Below are 17,532 nucleotides of genomic sequence, written 5' to 3' on the forward strand. Positions count from 1 at the left end.
GATGTTTCTTTCCATATATCAAATGGGAAAGGCACAATTATGTGTCTTAGATGAAAGATTTAAAGTAACTACATGTAGATAGTAGCAATTAAACACTGATCATCTTAGATAGTAAATATCATTGGTCTATTTTTTTTACTGTATTTAATATTCTAATTGACTTCTGGCTTTGAACTATCTAAAATAGCCTCATGCATATTAAAATTCTACTCACTAGTCTTACTTCTATGAGAAAATTTCCATTACAGGTCCAATTGTTTTACCAGCTGTAACTATGGGTTTGCCACTCTATTCCTTCCTTTGATTTTCCAAATACTAGCTATGATTAAATTTTAATGAATGGAGGGAAGCCTTTCTGCCACATCTTCCAGCGACTTTTAGTGATTTCTTAAATAAAAGGATAAATACTGGTAGCCCAATAAATTTGTTTTAATCAAGCTTTGAGGGTATAGTAAATGTGAGACTTTTACTCAGTGTGTATATATATATGTGTGTATATATATATACACACGTATATATGTATATATATATATATTTTTTGACCTGAATATATTTTTTAATTGCAAGTTTGACATACATGTATGGGAAACCAGTAAAAGTCTATACACTATAATCTTGGCTTGATAAGATAAAAGTTATTGAAGGAGAAATTGGAAATCTAGCCCTGCTACTGAAGTAGAATTGGTTCTCTGAAATAAGGGTTTAATTCAGGGTCAATAATGTGGAATGCATTGTGGGGCACATCCATCAAGGAGCAAACTGATGGTCATTTAGTATTTGTCATTATTTACTACTGTCTTCTAAAAGCAATACATGCATTAAATTTTTAGAAGCTTCATGGATCATTAAGAATCATAAATTCAGGGGCGCCTGGGTGGCACAGCGGTTAAGTGTCTGCCTTCAGCTCAGGGCGTGATCCCAGCGTTATGGGATCGAGCCCCACATCAGGCTCCTCCGCTATGAGCCTGCTTCTTGCTCTCCCACTCCCCCTGCTTGTGTTCCCTCTCTCGCTGGCTGTCTCTATCTCTGTCAAATAAATAAATAAAATCTTTTAAAAAAATCATAAATTCAAAGAATTAAAATTCTGTCTTCAAAAGTGTGTCAAATCCAGATTGTAGGTTTGTCAGAACCTCATGTGCGGTCCTTCTCTCCTTTATAATGACCCTAGTCCACATAGTGAATAAGCGCTCAGGTCAGTCTTGAGCAATGACCCATACCTAACTCCATGTCTAGCTGTGACTGGATTCCCCAGTGCCCGTGGTCCTTGAATGCATCTGAATCAGAAATGTAGTTACATTTAAATAAGAACTCAAAATATCAGGGCACCTGGGTAGCTCAGTTGGTTGGGTGTCCAACTCTTGATTTTGGCTCAGGTCATGATCTCAAGGTGGCGAGATCGAGCCCTGCACTGGGCTCAAGCTCAGCGTGGAGCCTGCTTAAGATTCTCTCTCTACATCTCCCTCTGACCCCGCCCCCCTCAAAAACAAAAACAAAACAAACCCTCAAAATATCATAGGTATAAAAGTGATAAAACAGCAATGCTCCTGGGCTCTTGGCAGGGGAAAGGAACCTATTTAAAAATTTGAAGGCGTTGGGGCGCCTGGGTGGCACAGCGGTTAAGCGTCTGCCTTTGGCTCAGGGCGTGATCCCGGAGTTAATAGGATCGAGCCCCACATCAGGCTCCTCTGCTATGAGCCTGCTTCTTCTTCTCCCACTCCCCCTGCTTGTGTTCCCTCTCTCGCTGGCTGTCTCTATCTCTGTCAAATAAATAAATAAATAAAAATCTAAAAAAAAAAATTGAAGGTGTTATAATAAAAATATTGCATTACCCATATTTCTGCCCACTATGGGGAATATTCACTTTATGTGTAGTTCCCCAATCAGGAAGCCACCTCTCTCTCAATGAAGGAAGGAGAAAACGCAAATGCTCGGGAAGAATACAATGTTAGGACTAGGAAAGGGGTAGGAACAGAAAGAGAAATCACCTTTGGATGACAAGCATTTGATATTTTGGAGGGTCTAAACCTTCTTAGAAATGCCACAAGTTTTAGAGTGGGTAGGCCCTAACTATCACTATTAAGACAATAATTACCAGAAAAGGCAAAGCAAGGAAGTTAAATCATCTCTTTCTGTAAAACTCTAAGAATTTATCTTCATTCTTTCAGTGATATGTACTGAATATTCTCCATGCGTCAGACTATACGCCTGGTGCTGAGAATATACTAGTAGAGGGACAGAATTAGCAACGTTCCTCACGGAGCTCAGTCTTGGAATGTAGGGGTTCTGTCGATTGCAGATAGCAGCCATGCTTGCTGTAAATGACAACAGATTTTCTACCCAAGGGACAGGACTGCAGTTTATTTCCACTTATGTGGCTTCTAGAACTTTTTTCATAGTGTAACCTCCAAGTGGAGAAGTATGTTAAACTTGGATGCTGTTTTAAATTATTCTTACAACTATTTCCCATTCCATGAGTGTAAATGATTGAGAACGTATTGTTTCAATTTCCCTGGTGTATATTTTGTGCTGCCTGGTTTCTTCATAAGTTGAGAACTACAATGAATAATTGTCCAGGTGACACAATTACATCACTAGGGCTCTTTTTTAACACCCTCATTTGTTCACATATCCATGAGTTGTCTTAAGCTCCTACTATGTGCTAAATGTGGGGCCTTAGAGACACAGAAAGCAACATTTTATCTGAGTTTAGCCTTTAGGGAGGGAAACAGACCTTACTTACACAACAAGTTATAATGCTAAGTAGTAAGTTCCAATAGCCAGAAATCTCACTGCTATCAGATTCCTGTTCCTTCTGCCCACTGGCTGCTGTGTTGTGTCACCTAACCTCCTACCCCATTCTTGAAACCAGCTCTTCCTTCTTTCTCTGCCATTGACAAAGGGCAGGGCTCACTTTTTGCTTAGGTTATTGAAAAAATTACCTACTTGGCTTTTCTCCAATCTGTACTCCATAGTTCTCCCAGACAGATCTCTTTCTAAAATGAAAATGTTACTTTCTTCAAATGCACAACTTTCCAGACCAGACTCAAACTCTGTGACTAAGCAAAAAGGACTCTGGGATCTGGGCCCAGACTCTCTGCAGTCCCCTTTTCTGCCTCTCCCAAAGGCACCTTCTGCTCCGGATGAGCACATGACTACAGGTAACCTATATCTGTTCTACAGGTTCACACCTCTGTCTTAACAAATTCAGGTCTCTATGTGTGCAATGTAGGACTGTAACCTAATCCTATCAGCCTGTAAGAGCAAGCATTATCTCCTCCATGAAATTTCTTCTCTCTACCTCCATCTCCTACAATCGGAGTTAAATCTCCCACCTCCATACACAGAATCCTGTCTATCCACATACCACAACACTTATCTCACTGTGTCATAATTATCAGCCTGCTTTTCCAAATGTTACAGTGGATTGCTATAAGGACTTTGGGGTTAGAGATTACATCTTTTAAAGAAATAGATTAGTGTTATGGGATCAGAGATGATGGATTGAATGAATGAATAGGTAAATATTATGTGACACAAAACTATTATCCTCGCTGGGAAACAGGGAGAAAGGCAATACTCTAATATTATAGAAGTGACATTTAAACTTGTCCTTGAAGGATGAATAGGAATTTTCCAGATGAATGCATAACTTCCTTTTCATTTGCACAAACAAATTAAGATACTGCTAAATTAGGTGCATCAGAAATTGTGATTTGTGTAGAAGACCAGGACAAAATGTAGGTAATCTCACTAGCATCACCTACTTATAATACACATGGACATATGTTTTGGATGCCTGCTTAATTAGACCATGTTGACTATACAGAAAGTCATCTTGCTTGCCCTGAATAAACCGGTTCTAATTTTGCTTTATCCCTGCCTACATAAATTCAATTAAACTGCTGTTCTTACTAGGAAAGTTGCTTTCAAATTTTAACAGGGTTATTTAAGAAATGAAATGAATTATCATGATAACCTGGATACTATATGCATGAGCTAAACAAAGAATAATTGATAAATGTGAACCAATTCAAACTTCAGAGTTTAAAACTTTTTCTGTTGCTTTCCCTCCTCTGTTTAATATCATACATCTTAATATGATTTATTAGTTTCTGCTTCTGACGACAAGAAAAATAAGGTTAGTCAACTTCTGAGACTTTTGCACACTGTGAAGTCTAAATACCAGCTTTTAAGAACAACTTTTATAGTTTTAAAAGCTGAGGCCAACTTAAATTAGAAATCATATTATGAATACTATTCTGAAATTATGAAGTTTAATGAGATAACTATATTATTAGCCATTCCTTTATGTATGTGAATACTGTAATTAGGCCTTTATGGGTCATATCATATGGAGATATCCACTAATTAAGAACAAAATGCCATTTTATAGCACAAGAACACTTTTGTCCCCCCCTTTTCTGGTATTAATCTAGTCAAAATAGGACCAATATTTATGAACATACAGATTTAAAACAAACTGAACATACATTTTGCCACAGTAGTATAGAAACGTCAAGGTTTATTTATTTACTTTTTCTTTCATGACTTACTTTTGATTTCAGGACTTCAGGAACTGAAGAAAAGTAATCCTCATAAAAACCATTTTGAAGAAAAGATTTTTTAAATGAAATTATGGACTGCAGGAGTCTTAAATTTTCTGTAAAGGGAGAGAGAAGAGTTACCTTATGTGAACTACAAGGTCATTTAGGAAACCCATTTGAAAAATACCTTTATCCTAATTTATTGTTAAGTTTTTCCTAAGATAATGGCCTAGTTCAATCTAAATATAAGACAAGTGAAAATTTAACCTTTCCTTGAACCATAGAGACTACAGAGTTCATTATTTTTAAAATATTCATAATATTATGCATAGAGACAAAAATATTTCTAGCAAAGGTGCTATGCATTTTTGGCTCTTTGTGAACTGAATCTGCTTGTATTTCTTTTTTTTTTTTTTTTTTTTTTTTTTTTTANTTTTTATTTATTTATTCGATAGAGATAGAGACAGCCAGCGAGAGAGGGAACACAAGCAGGGGGAGTGGGAGAGGAAGAAGCAGGCTCATAGCGGAGGAGCCTGATGTGGGGCTCGATCCTGCAACGCGGGGATCACGCCCTGAGCCGAAGGCAGACGCTTAACCGCTGTGCCACCCAGGCGCCCCGAATCTGCTTGTATTTCTGACTTTTGGATATACTGTTAAGTTGAAGTGTTTGGGGAGAATAGATTGCATAATCACTGTGACACATATATGCCCTTCCAACCTTGATTAATTCATGCCTAGTAAACAGAGACCACGCTTAAATACTTGTGCTATTTGCTTGCCATTAAGTCTCAAGAAACTGTTTTGGTGTGGGAAAAGTGAATGTAGATCCCTTGGAAAAGGTTGGTATTTCAAGATCCCTTGAAAAAAATTGGTATTTTCTCTTGAAAAAGGAAAAGAGACATTTGATTAAATGTCATCTTCACGGTTGTCCATGTAGGCAGAAAATTGAAAAGAAGGTGTGTAAGGGTGGGAAGCAAAAATAGTCTGCCACACAAAAATCCTTTGTTTATATAATTTACACTTGCTTTGGGAAGTCTATATTATCATTCTTCATTATTTTTTGATAACTAAGATTATTAAGGACACAGAAAATGTCATTAAGGGTTTTATGAACTAATTCCAGAAAGTTGGCAAGTCTGTCTGGGTGGTCGTTATCATAGTCTCTGTTACATGGCCATCATTCATTAAAGTTCATCCAGGTGGCCAGCGGTACCAGCAGCAGGAACAGAAGTAATAATATAATCATACAATTAGATATTCCCCTCATATACCAAACTACCAAGCTGAAACTCATGCGTATGGAAACTAAAATCTTTTAAAAACCTTTCTCTTGATTTTTTAAGTGAATGTCTTAAAAGACTTACTACTTTTTAGAACAGAATTACAACCCTAAGCAGCATTTTGACTACTAAGAAGAGTATTACCTGATCCCCTGGCCAAATCATCAGTGATATTTCTCACACACGCCAAGTAAGGAACATAAGGACTATCTGCTGATATATTTAAGAGAGCATCTTCAAAGTTTTCCAGTATTAGGAGCCTATAAAATTAGAAAAGAATATATAAATTAAGTCATATAAAAAGAGAATAAAGCTATTTTGTTGAGATCATCTAAGTCCCTGGTTGTTTGGCATCAGCTGTCTTGGGCATTGAAACTGTGACACAGAACATCTTCTTCCTTCTGGCCAAAGTGCACACTGGCTCTGTATCCTCTGAGCACTTACTTCCTCGTGGGCATTATCTGTAGATTTACTTAAATATCCAGTCATAAGTGATCTTAAGATTATTTCTAGGCACATTCATATGAAAGAAAAAAAATTACAGGGCTAGGGTTGCCAGATGAAATAAAGGACTACCAGTTAAATCTGAATTTCAGATAAACAATGAATAATTTTTCTTTTCTCTTTTTTTAATAATGAATAATTTTTCAATATAAGTACAACCTATGAGTCCTCTATGTTTTCTTTTCTTTTCTCCTTTAAATCTGGCAAACCCCTCTGGGCCTCAGTTTCTTCCCTTGTCAAATGAGATGTAGGGGGCTGCATGATATGCTAATCCCTTCCACCTACAACATTCTTCAAATAAATTTAAATTTATTTAATTATGATTTTAAAAAAAAATAGTGGAATCTAACTGAATATAATTTCCTTCCTTTTCTTTAAACCACCAATTCAGTGCTTCAAAATTAACCACTTTCAAGTCTCCCTTCCACCTGGCCGGCATGTGAAAATACAGCCTAGGATTTCGGAGGCGTCAGTATGAGTGAGTACATACTTGTGTGTTGTGTGTGTCGTGTCACTTCAACTATAAGGTTGCATCTCTTTATTTTGTAACATCTTCCCTTAGTGTCTATGATTGAATTTCATGTACAGGAGAGATAGAATAAACATCAATAGCTGATTTGGGGACACACAATACACAAATTAACTAGTTCTGTCAGATGTTTAACTTAGATTTTATTCAAATACTGAGGGAAGAGCCTTATCCTGGCACAGCTAGTAAACATGTAGGAGAATGTTTGCATTAACGTAAAAGCACTCTTAGGGTATTTATTTATTTATTTTTAAAGATTTTATTTATTTATGCGACAGAGATAGAGACAGCCAGCGAGAGAGGGAACACAAGCAGGGGGAGTGGGAGAGGAAGAAGCAGGCTCATAGCAGAGGAGCCTGACGTGGGGCTCGATCCCATAACGCCAGGATCACACCCTGTGCCAAAGGCAGACGCTTAACCGCCGTGCCACCCAGGCGCCCCACTCTTAGGGTATTTAGATGTGGGTTAATACCACTGGGTCCTTGAAGAACTTTAAAGAGAAAAAAAATCTATGGCAAGAGGGCAAGAGAATTCTCTAGTGTGGCAGTCAGAGCACAGTTAATTGGTCAGATAGCTGACCTTCATTTCAATACAATTGATAGGGGCGCCTGTGTGGCTCAGTCAGTTAGGCGTCTGCCTTTGGCTCAGGTCATGATCTCAGGGTCCTGGGATACAGCCTGGGGTGGGACTCCCTGCCCAGCAGGGAGTCTGCTTCTCCCTCTGCCACTCCCCCCAATGTGCTCTTCTCACTCTGCTCTCTCAGGTAAACAAAAGCTTTAAAAAAAAAAATAAAAATAAGTGCAACTGATAGCCTCCACACTGGAAAAAAAAAAAAAAGTAACCATTTCCATGTGTTGTAGTTATTATAGCATAGAGCCATTTGCATCCTGGTATAGTGCTCAATAGCAAAATATTCTTCCATGTTGAATGATACAAGGGATTCTCCTGGTGAATTTTCAAGCTTAAAATAGAAGTAGAAGAATTTTGCACTAACAGTGACCTTGAACTATTATCTCAGCCACTCTCTTAGTTTCAGGAAGAACATTTGATTGCCAAGATTTTGGCGACTACATTTAATATATTCTGAAAATTAAGATTCCATATGTATGTGCATTGCTTTAGCAAAAACATCTAGTTATTCCTTTAACCATTTAGTTTATGTATCTTTTGTATATAATCCCACTTATTTTCTAAGAATGTTTGCAATGAAGGATGAACTTATGTGTGTGTGCATGCATGAGTGTGCACACACATAAACAGAATAATACAAATAATAACCTTAGAACAAAAACAATGAGAGAGAAGAGTAATGAGGAGAAAATATTTTTAAGCAGGCTTCTTTAGAAAATTCTGGACCAAAAATATCTTTTATTTTATGCCAAACATTCCCACTCTGTGATTATTTTAAAATAGGAATGGAAAGGAAGTCCAAAGATAAAAAAATCCCTTACTTTCATTAATCTCAACAAGAACCATCTTAAAAGTATTGAATTCTTCCTAATAAACTGTCAGCTAGCTGCCAGCAAATACATTGTTTGTGGAATTTGTGTTCTGAAGTGCTAGTATTATCAATGCTATGGATGCCTCAAGGCTCTGATAAAGGTACCTGGTTTCAACAATAAGCGTACATTTGTCTCAATACAAAAGTTTTTTTAAAAAAGAATTTTTGATGGCTCTATAAGGAATGTGTATAAAAGACCTGACTTTTTGGAACACAGCATCCTAACTAGGGGGAAATTGTCCACGGTTGCTTGATTGCTCTGGAAAGAGCACCTGGTTCAGCCACCTTAGGGGAGGAAAAATGTGGGAGCAGACATTGGAGGTGGTTGTTTACGGAATTCGCCTAGAACTCACCCAGAGTTGGAGAACTTCTCATTAAATAATAGGAAGTTTATAAACAACTGAATAGATCCTATTTCAGAAAAAAAAAATGGCTAAAAGTAAGTCCTGCCATTTGATTTTATTTGTACAAATTTCCATTAGCACAGAAACGTATCCTTTGGGACTAAAGTCAAAAAATTTCGATAGTATCATTTATCAGGCCAAAACAACGTTTACATAACAGGCCGTCTAGTCTCTAAATTTGCCTTGAGCTATAGGAATTTACTTCAATCAGCTTCTACAGGCGACCTCATGCATTCCCTACCATGATTATTACAGTTACTTCAGAGAACTGCTTATGTTAATGGTCTTTAGAAGCCAATGCTGCTGCTGTCATTTCCACTGCCTATTTCTGGGACAACATATTTACATGCCCCAATAAGAGTCCAAAATTAAATTATCTATAAACAGTTTTACCTAAGCGAATGCTACGGAAGCAAACAAATTTTGTATTACCTTGATTGGCTTACAAAATATTGTGATTGTTAAAGACCAAAATAAATCGTAAAGTGAACAATTGGATGCTTTTGCAACTTTCATAATGAAAGACCTTAAAAAAGTTGAAAATTGGACCTCCACCTAGATTTTCCTCAGAGACATAAGGTAACCAATCCAGACAGGACACACTAGATTTAGTTATGTATGATGATACAACTGAAAGAGATACTCATGTTGCATTCTCCAAAAGTGTCACTGGATAATATGAAAAAATAAATTTCAACCTCACTACATTTCAGCTATGTCCTTTTCTTGGTCAGCCAATAGTGGATTTTTCTATTTCAGTCTTACAAATTGATAAATCAATTATGTTTATAAATTGTGTTGATTGCTTATTCAGGCAAATTACCTACTAGTTTAGAAAAACCAACAGACCAACAAAGACAGACTTACTGTGCAGCCAGGCTGCTTGGGGATAGTAACTGCCCATCTTCCTCATGCCACAGATGTGTCTCATTATCAGAGCCACCTACAGAAATGACATTTATATAAGTAAGTGCTTAACATACTTGCTTCAAGGATTTATTTTTCTTAGCAAAAATCATCACAGGTAAATAAATGGGAAGAAAATGCAGAAAAATCTGCAGACTTTCTCTTCAAAGGATTTTACAAAAGATATCTATGCTCTTTTTGTTGGAAACATTCAGGATATTTATAGCTAATAGATGCCTCATAATCAGAATAACCCCAGTGGTCAAGCACATGCATTTCTAAGAAATTCTTTCTCTGTCAAAACGTTACATTATTTTATCCTAAGACCTGTATCCATAGATGACTCTTGTTGAATACTATAATGCAGATTGTCTACCATGTGATTTGTTTATCAAATGAGGCCCAATTTCAGTCTTACGGGTCACTGGATTTTTTTGCCTTCAGTTGTCAAGAATGTAGCCTTAGGAAACATCTGCTATCACTATCTATATTTTCCATCTTTAAAAAGCAGCCAGTGATTTCAACTGAATGCAGCTGTGAATGCAGATTTGCTCATATTAACAGAACCGTTCTGAGTGGTCTCAAATAATATGAAGGTTCAAAGTGTGGAAGGCAATCGCTAACTAATAGAAACTGTAGGGGAAAGTCTAATTCAACACTGTGAATTGCCCCTCAAAGTTAAATACGTTGCTGATTCAGCTTGCCACATAACATTGCATCATAAAAGAGTAAGTGTGCAACAGTATTCACATGAAAAATTGAACATGAGAGTACTTTTAATGGCTACTGCATAAACAAAAATCATAAATCCAAACCTTTCATTCAGGCCCTTAGGGAAATGGGATCAATTCTTGTAGGCCTCTCTTGAGATACTACTTATTCCTTATAATCCAGTATATTTCAGTGCTGGTATTTTTAACACTGATCCAATTTCTTCCAATAGGATATTTTATTACTGACATTAATAATTCCTCCATTGTCCCTAGTTAGTATGTTCTAAAGGCTTTCCATAAAAGTCCTATTGCAAAACTATGCAATCACCCATACTTTTCTGGTGCTGATCAAGGAGTTTATTTAAATTAGTACGTGTGTAAAAAAGACTATCACTAAATGAAAGACCTCATTGTCCACCTCTTTATCAGTGATGTATGAGTAATGTACCGTTCCTAGTACCTGGCACAGGGCTTTTTCAGTTTTCCTGTTCAGCAGAGCGGAGTTCTCCTGTGCTCTGCTCAAGGTGCAGCTGAATTTTATTACTCTAGGGATAGCAATGCATCAGTGAGTTAAAGAACCAAGAATGAAGATATCCAGAATAAATAAGACTAATTAATAATGGTAATACCTATTGTTTGTGGGCATGCATATATAGAAGAATCAAGGATAGGGCTCTGCTGAGATTTATACATTTGCAATGTAAAAGTATATAAACCATTTTTCCAAGATCAAATCTTGCTCAGTTTGAATTCGTATGTGATCCTGAGGAAGTTTATTGGCATTTGTATACTATGTGGTTATGGAGTTTCTCTTCCTCATCAAGCTATTAAAATGAGTAACTAATAGAAATTAACTTTGTACATATCTTGACATTGATAGACTTGGCATTGTGTAGGGACCTTTCCCCGGCCACTTTTCCCTCTGGACTATAAAATACTTTGGAAGAAATCATGCACTAAACAGAGTGGAAACCTTTACAGATCTTTAAAAAGTTAAGATTTTACTTCTTTTTTATTTGTAGAATTAGGCATATTTAAAAATGGCACGCATAGACATAGAAATCTAGTGCACAGATAACCTCTTCATCAGTAAGGATGGCTTGCCATTTAAAGAAGTAATTTCATATATTTACTACTTTGCAAAAGAGCAAACTTCAATGAGTCACAAAGATAATCTCTGTTCTCAAAACTCAATGTTTATAAACGGAAATACTAAAGCATATTAACTGGGGCAGAGCTGAGAATTAGATCCCTAAGACAAGGACATTAGGAGACAATCTTCTTCCTGTTCATTAGAATCTCCATATTGTCAGGGTTGCTGAGGAGTCTCCTAAAGAAACCTTAAAGAGTGCTGAATCTCAGACGGGGGATGGGAAAGGTTCGTAGGAATCAGAGCAGGAATGGGGGGATGGTTGTAGAAAAACCTACGTGGGAAGGAATCTGTCATGATGAGTCAAACTCTATAGTGGCTAAAAGTGGGAGCCATTCTGAGATCCGATGATGGCAGGTACTTGCATGACCACAAGAAGTATCATGGAATCAGGTGTGTGTATGTCCCAGAAAGTAAATGTGAGTAAGGCCATCTGGCAAAAGAGTTCAAGGTAACTGGCTTTGGGGACAGACAGATCCAGGTTCTAATCTCAGATCCGTCACTTGCTAGGAGGCTAACACAGGCAAAGTGCCCAGCCTCCCTATGCCTCAGATTCTTTGTCTGTAAAATAGAATAATAATTCTATCTCATAGACTTATTTTCATGAAGAAAGTGATTTAAAATAGTAGAGCACTTAGCATTGACACAAAAAGTACTGCCTCTTATTGTCCTTCTTTGAAAGAGTGGTGTGAGACTTTCAAAGCTACCTGAGCTCTGTCATACATTACAGATCGCCCAGGCAACTATGAGTGAGATACCACCCCACTCCTGTTTAACTGAGTACAAAGCAAAGGAGAAGTGTGCTGTTTTCACAAATACTGCTAAAAGCCATGAAGACTAAGCACCAGGTGGCCTTGGCAACATGGCAGGTATCTGTTCCTGGGGCTAGAGACCCCTGAGTTGTTAAACTAGGGTCACTGGTTCGGCCTCAAATGACAAGTTTTAATTCCCTGAAGAATTCCCAGAAATACCTAGAAGAATTTTTCAAAGACCAGAAAATTTCTGCTCAAGCAGGTAGGGATTTGGGGCTAATGACTTTCAGGAACTGACTTTAATGCTACTGTATTAATCTTCAGACTGATGAAGTCACAAGTGTAGGAAATTAAAAAAACAAACGAATGTAAGCACCTCAAATTTTATAAACAGCAACACATTTCTTTGAATGTATTTCCTGGTCAACCTGACCATCCAAAGACATGTTTTAATACACGCCAAAATCATTAGCATATGCATAGACATAAGACATGGCCATTCTTAAATATTGAAAACTGAGCTGTACTGTTCACCCGGAAAAATGTTTTGATGCCTCAGTTAATTAGAAGTGCTGCTTACTTCTCTGGCTTCTAAGCAGACCACTGATGGGCTTTTGTCCTTTGTAAGAATTTTTTTAACTTTATCCCTTTACTTTATAAAATTATAAGGTGTGAGTCTGAAGATGAAAAGAAAAAGAATGGTAGGAAGAAACTCAAAGTTCTCAAGTCTTCAAAATGCAAATAAAAAAAATATAGAGGAAATAATTAGTGTTTGTTAGTATACAGTCTGGCTTTCCGGCCTGGATTTTTTTTTAAAGAGCAAGCATTTTTTCACAATGTTTGTCAAGACCATTAAATTTAATAACAATCAATCTTGCAAGCTAGTCATTAATTCTGTAATTGTAGATATAAAAAATGCTCTAGCCTAACAGAAATTGGTTTCCAATGGCATGTTAGATGATCCAATGAGAATTCTACAAAGCCTATCCAAACTTGCTATCCATATGAAAACTAACAGTTTAATGAGCAAGAGTATAATGATCAATCAGCTTGTGACCTGATGCTCTCAGGATACTTAATTTGTAATCCAAAGGTAAAATCCACATATTTGAAAACTGACAAATCAGCTGAGAAAACGTAATTCTAAACTCATTCGGAAGAGGTAAATGTTAACCATTTTACTTGGTAGTTGAAAGTAGAGATTTATTCTCTATGGCCCTCAGTTTTTGCCTATATGTGTCTGTGTGTATACATCTGCATATTTGCATGTATGTGGTATATAATGCTATTGTATATATGCAAAGGCGACATTGTATGACTCACTAGCAACATGCCATAGCATGTCTTACTGGGAATGACAGCAGATTTGTATCAATCTATTCATATGCTGATGTTCATGTATTTTCAAGATGGCTAACTGAGGGACATATTTTTACCAATGAAAGATTCATCCCAATTAAAAAGCCAAAATTTGGAAATGAGGGTAAAAATACTGCAATTCAGTGTAGGCTTTTGTTCCAAAAAGTGGTAGAAATCTATTTGTTGAGGCTTGGTCCTCATATTTATTTTACATGCCAAGTATAAACATAGTTTTATAAGCTAAGAAAGATCATTTCCACCTAAATATAAAAATTCTAGAAAGTCACAGCCTCTTTTTCAGCCATTTCTCCCTCTCTTTGATTAGCTAGACATCCAGATTTAGTCGAGGCATATTTGCCTATCGAAGAATAGTATCATCTACAAATGATTACTTCGGTTGCACCATGTTTCATATTTCTAAGAGTTTTCGTGTCCCGTAACTGAATACAGTAAGATGGAAGTACAATACCTTGAGCTGGAGAGTCCAGAGTGTACAGCAGATGTTTAACAGAGTTATGGATAGTTTTGAAACCTTCGTTAGTTGTGACATGTGGATAAACCTTCTGCACGACCAGCAGCGCGCTAACAAGTTGAAAAACAAACCAGATCGCATTGTTCAGGGTTTGCAGACAAAAACAAAAGGTTAATTCAAGGAGAAAATGATAACAGTATAGAAAATTATTCTTATAGCATAACAGACAAGATGCTGCTTTTGTCACTTAATTACTTGTTTGTCTGTTCATCCACAAAATCCCCCCAAAATGTTCTTGAACCAGACAGAGCGTTTTAAGATGTTTCCCAGATTCTAAAGACTCGGGAACTCAACAGCCTATAAGTAAGGGAGTAAAATTCACATCAGTTGTTTCTGTTAAGACTAAAAGTGGTTAGGAATAGCTTTTTTCCAATGCAAAGGTTCCTTTTTTTCCTTTTTAAGGGAAAAATTAAATATTGGAAATTATTTTCATTAAAAATGATTTTCATTAAAAATCAAGCCCAGAGAGAAAGGAAACTGTTTCAGGAATAAAAATTATTTAAACATTTGATTAAAATTTATTTTTGCTAAACAAATGGTAATGTTCTCGAAAAAAAATGGAGCTTGTCCTAATTATAGACAGCATTCTAATCTCTAAGTGTCCCATATGCACTACTCCAGGGGTAGCTCAAAAGTAATAGAGACTAACTGGCATTATCTTCCTAGAATTTTTATGTTAAAAGTAAGATCGGCAGTCTGCACTTTCCAAGGCCAATCATAAAATTCACTTATATTGGAGTTCATTCCATATTTTCAAAAATGAATTTCTTTCTTAAGAAATGTCTTTTTTATCCATTTAAAAAAAGTTGTCACTGTACATCTGAATTCCCCAAATACTGTGATTTATATCAATAATCAAGGGGAATGCTTTAACTTACACGAGTAATAACTAGAACAACAGGCTTTATTAACAATCTGCCATCATAGGGTTAAATGTACAAATTAGCTAAGTTTTTCCCTATGTATCCTCGTCAACTAAAGGCTCACTCCAGCAATAGATATTGTATGTGCACATACTTTCATGGTTTTCTACAATATTTTTGAAATTTTTAATATTTAGATTAAGGTCATTTAATTTCAGTTCCCTAGCTATGAATAACAGCTGTATTTGGAAAAGTAAACTTTTAAAAAAGATTTTATTTATTTGTCAGAGAGAGGGCACAGCAGGGGCAGCAGCAGGCAGAGGGAGAAGCAGGCTCCCACTGAGCAAGGAGCCTGAGGACTCTGGGATCATGACCTGAGCCGAACGCAGATACTCAACTGACTGAGCCACCCAGGCATCCCTGGAAAAGTAAACTTTGAGTGTCTTCTAGTTTCTAGTATAGTATGAGGTACACATATAGGTATGTGCATATGTGTAAATAAATGTATATATAATTTTATTTAGTCCTCTATAATTCGCTAAAGTCCACTTTATTTGCCCTGTTTTACAATCAGAAAGCTAAAGCTCAAAAAATTAAACATAATGTAGACAAAGGTTACCCAGCTATTCGTAAGTACAGCTGATTTTGTCTAGTTTCAGAGTTTATGTTCTTTCCATTCTACATCTTGCCTCTGGCACAGAAACTTTGCCCCAACACTGCTGGGCGGGAAGAGGGCAGAACATTTCTGCACAGAGCCCACGGGCATTGTTAACTCGTTATTGTGTTTGGCCATAGAGGCACAGTTGTTTTTTTCATCTCTGCTCTATATACATAACAGTGGATACCTCAGGCATTTTTATATTTGCCCTAAGAATCTCCTGGTTCTCAGACTTTGGGGTGCTTCTGAATCCTGGTGACCATGGGGACCAGTTAGATGGTCTCAGGTTATAGACTTCTGCCAGCCTTCACCCAAGCTGGCCCTCTGCCTGAATCACCTGCTCTGCTGTCTCACAGTAACACCTTCAAAGACTGAACAATTGGCAATCTCATTATAACTGTGAGCATTACTGTTATTAATATCATTAATAAAATGTCAGTAGAGTTAATTCATCTTTTTCTAACAAAACGTTTAACTAAAAAATAGATACCCAGCCCTCATACTCTCTGAAATCCTTTGAACCATTTATTGATTAAAATGTTTTTATTTTATTTCATAGATTTTCCCCTGCTCTTTATTGTATAAAAATGGAAGTTATCCAAAAAGTCACCTTGTAAGTAAAGATAATTTTATGAAAGAATTTTCATGATTTGTATTTCTTCACAGCTTTCTATAAATGGTGACAAGCACATATAATTTTTCCATATATACTTCTTGAATTTTTTGAGATTGCTCATTTTTGCTAATTTCTGTCATGAGATTAACATTACGTAATCTGGTTTTGGTGATGGGTTAATAATGATGTATAACTTGGGGCGCCTGGGTGGCTCAGTCATTAAGTGTCTGCCTTCAGCCCAGGGCGTGATCCCAGGGTCCTGGGATCGAGCTCCTCATCGGGCTCCCTGCTCCACTGGAAGCCTGCTTCTTCCTCTCCCACTCCGCCTGCTTGTGTTCCCTCTCTCACTGGCTGTCTCTCTCTGTCAAATAAATAAATAAAATCTTAAAAAAAAAAACATGATGTACAACTCAAATAAATAAAAAGCTGTTGAAGAAAATGACTGAAGTTTTTGTGGGGTTCCTTTATCTCTATTACTTGATCAACAAGGATAAGATAAACCAATGAGAACTTAATTTGGTATACAGTAATTTATGTGAGGAAATTATGGCTCTTATAACACTAACAGTTTAATAATAATAAAAAAGATTTATCTTTAAAAAATGGCTTAAAAAGCGCCCTCCAACAGAAATATAATGCAAGCCACATATTTAAATGTTATAGTAGTCATGTTAAAACAGTTAAAAGAAACAGATGAAATTAATTTTAATAAAATATCCTATTGACCCAATCCATCCAAAATATTATCACTTCAATAGCTAATCAATATCAAAAGTATTTATGGAGCATCTCAACTCTGATGCTCAATTTTCACTGAAAATATTTAATCTCAGCAAGTGTGGGTGGCTCAGTTGGTTAAGCAGTTGACTCTTGATTTCGGTTCAGGTCATGATCTCAGGGTCCTGGGGAGGACTGCTTGAGGCCTCAGAGGGGACTGGGGAACTCAGAGGGGAGTCTGCTTGAGGATTTCTCTCGCTCTCCCCCTCTGCCCCTACCCCTGCTTGTGCATGTAGATGCTCTCTCTCTAAAAAGTCTTAAAAAAAAAAAAAGAAAATATTTAATCTGTATTTAGATTTCATTATAATGACACATGAAAACCATTAAATGAATCAAATATCAGTGTTTACAATTTAAATAAAGTTAAAAATTCAGAGTTTTAGTCAAAATCCACATTAGAAAGCTATATTAGATAGCCAAAGGTTATAGTATTAGAAAGAACAA

At 36.6% G+C, this 17,532-nt stretch overlaps 1 protein-coding gene across 2 annotated transcripts in view; it reads right to left on the bottom strand.

The window, feature by feature from the left end:
• The window catches only part of ABCA12 (ATP binding cassette subfamily A member 12), a 171,502-nt gene that overhangs the window by 77,756 nt on the left and 76,214 nt on the right, over positions 1 to 17,532 (bottom strand). For both annotated transcript variants that reach the window (XM_034655128.1, XM_019807562.1), the window contains 4 exons: positions 14,112 to 14,224; positions 9,630 to 9,705; positions 5,969 to 6,084; positions 4,554 to 4,660 (listed from right to left, as the gene is read on the bottom strand). In XM_034655128.1, coding sequence (XP_034511019.1) covers positions 4,554 to 4,660; positions 5,969 to 6,084; positions 9,630 to 9,705; positions 14,112 to 14,224 — 412 coding nt within the window. The remainder of the gene's footprint in view (positions 1 to 4,553; positions 4,661 to 5,968; positions 6,085 to 9,629; positions 9,706 to 14,111; positions 14,225 to 17,532) is intronic.

Source organism: Ailuropoda melanoleuca, chromosome 2 (assembly GCF_002007445.2).
Source record: "Ailuropoda melanoleuca isolate Jingjing chromosome 2, ASM200744v2, whole genome shotgun sequence".
In the NCBI taxonomy this organism is placed as follows: Eukaryota; Metazoa; Chordata; class Mammalia; order Carnivora; family Ursidae; genus Ailuropoda; species Ailuropoda melanoleuca.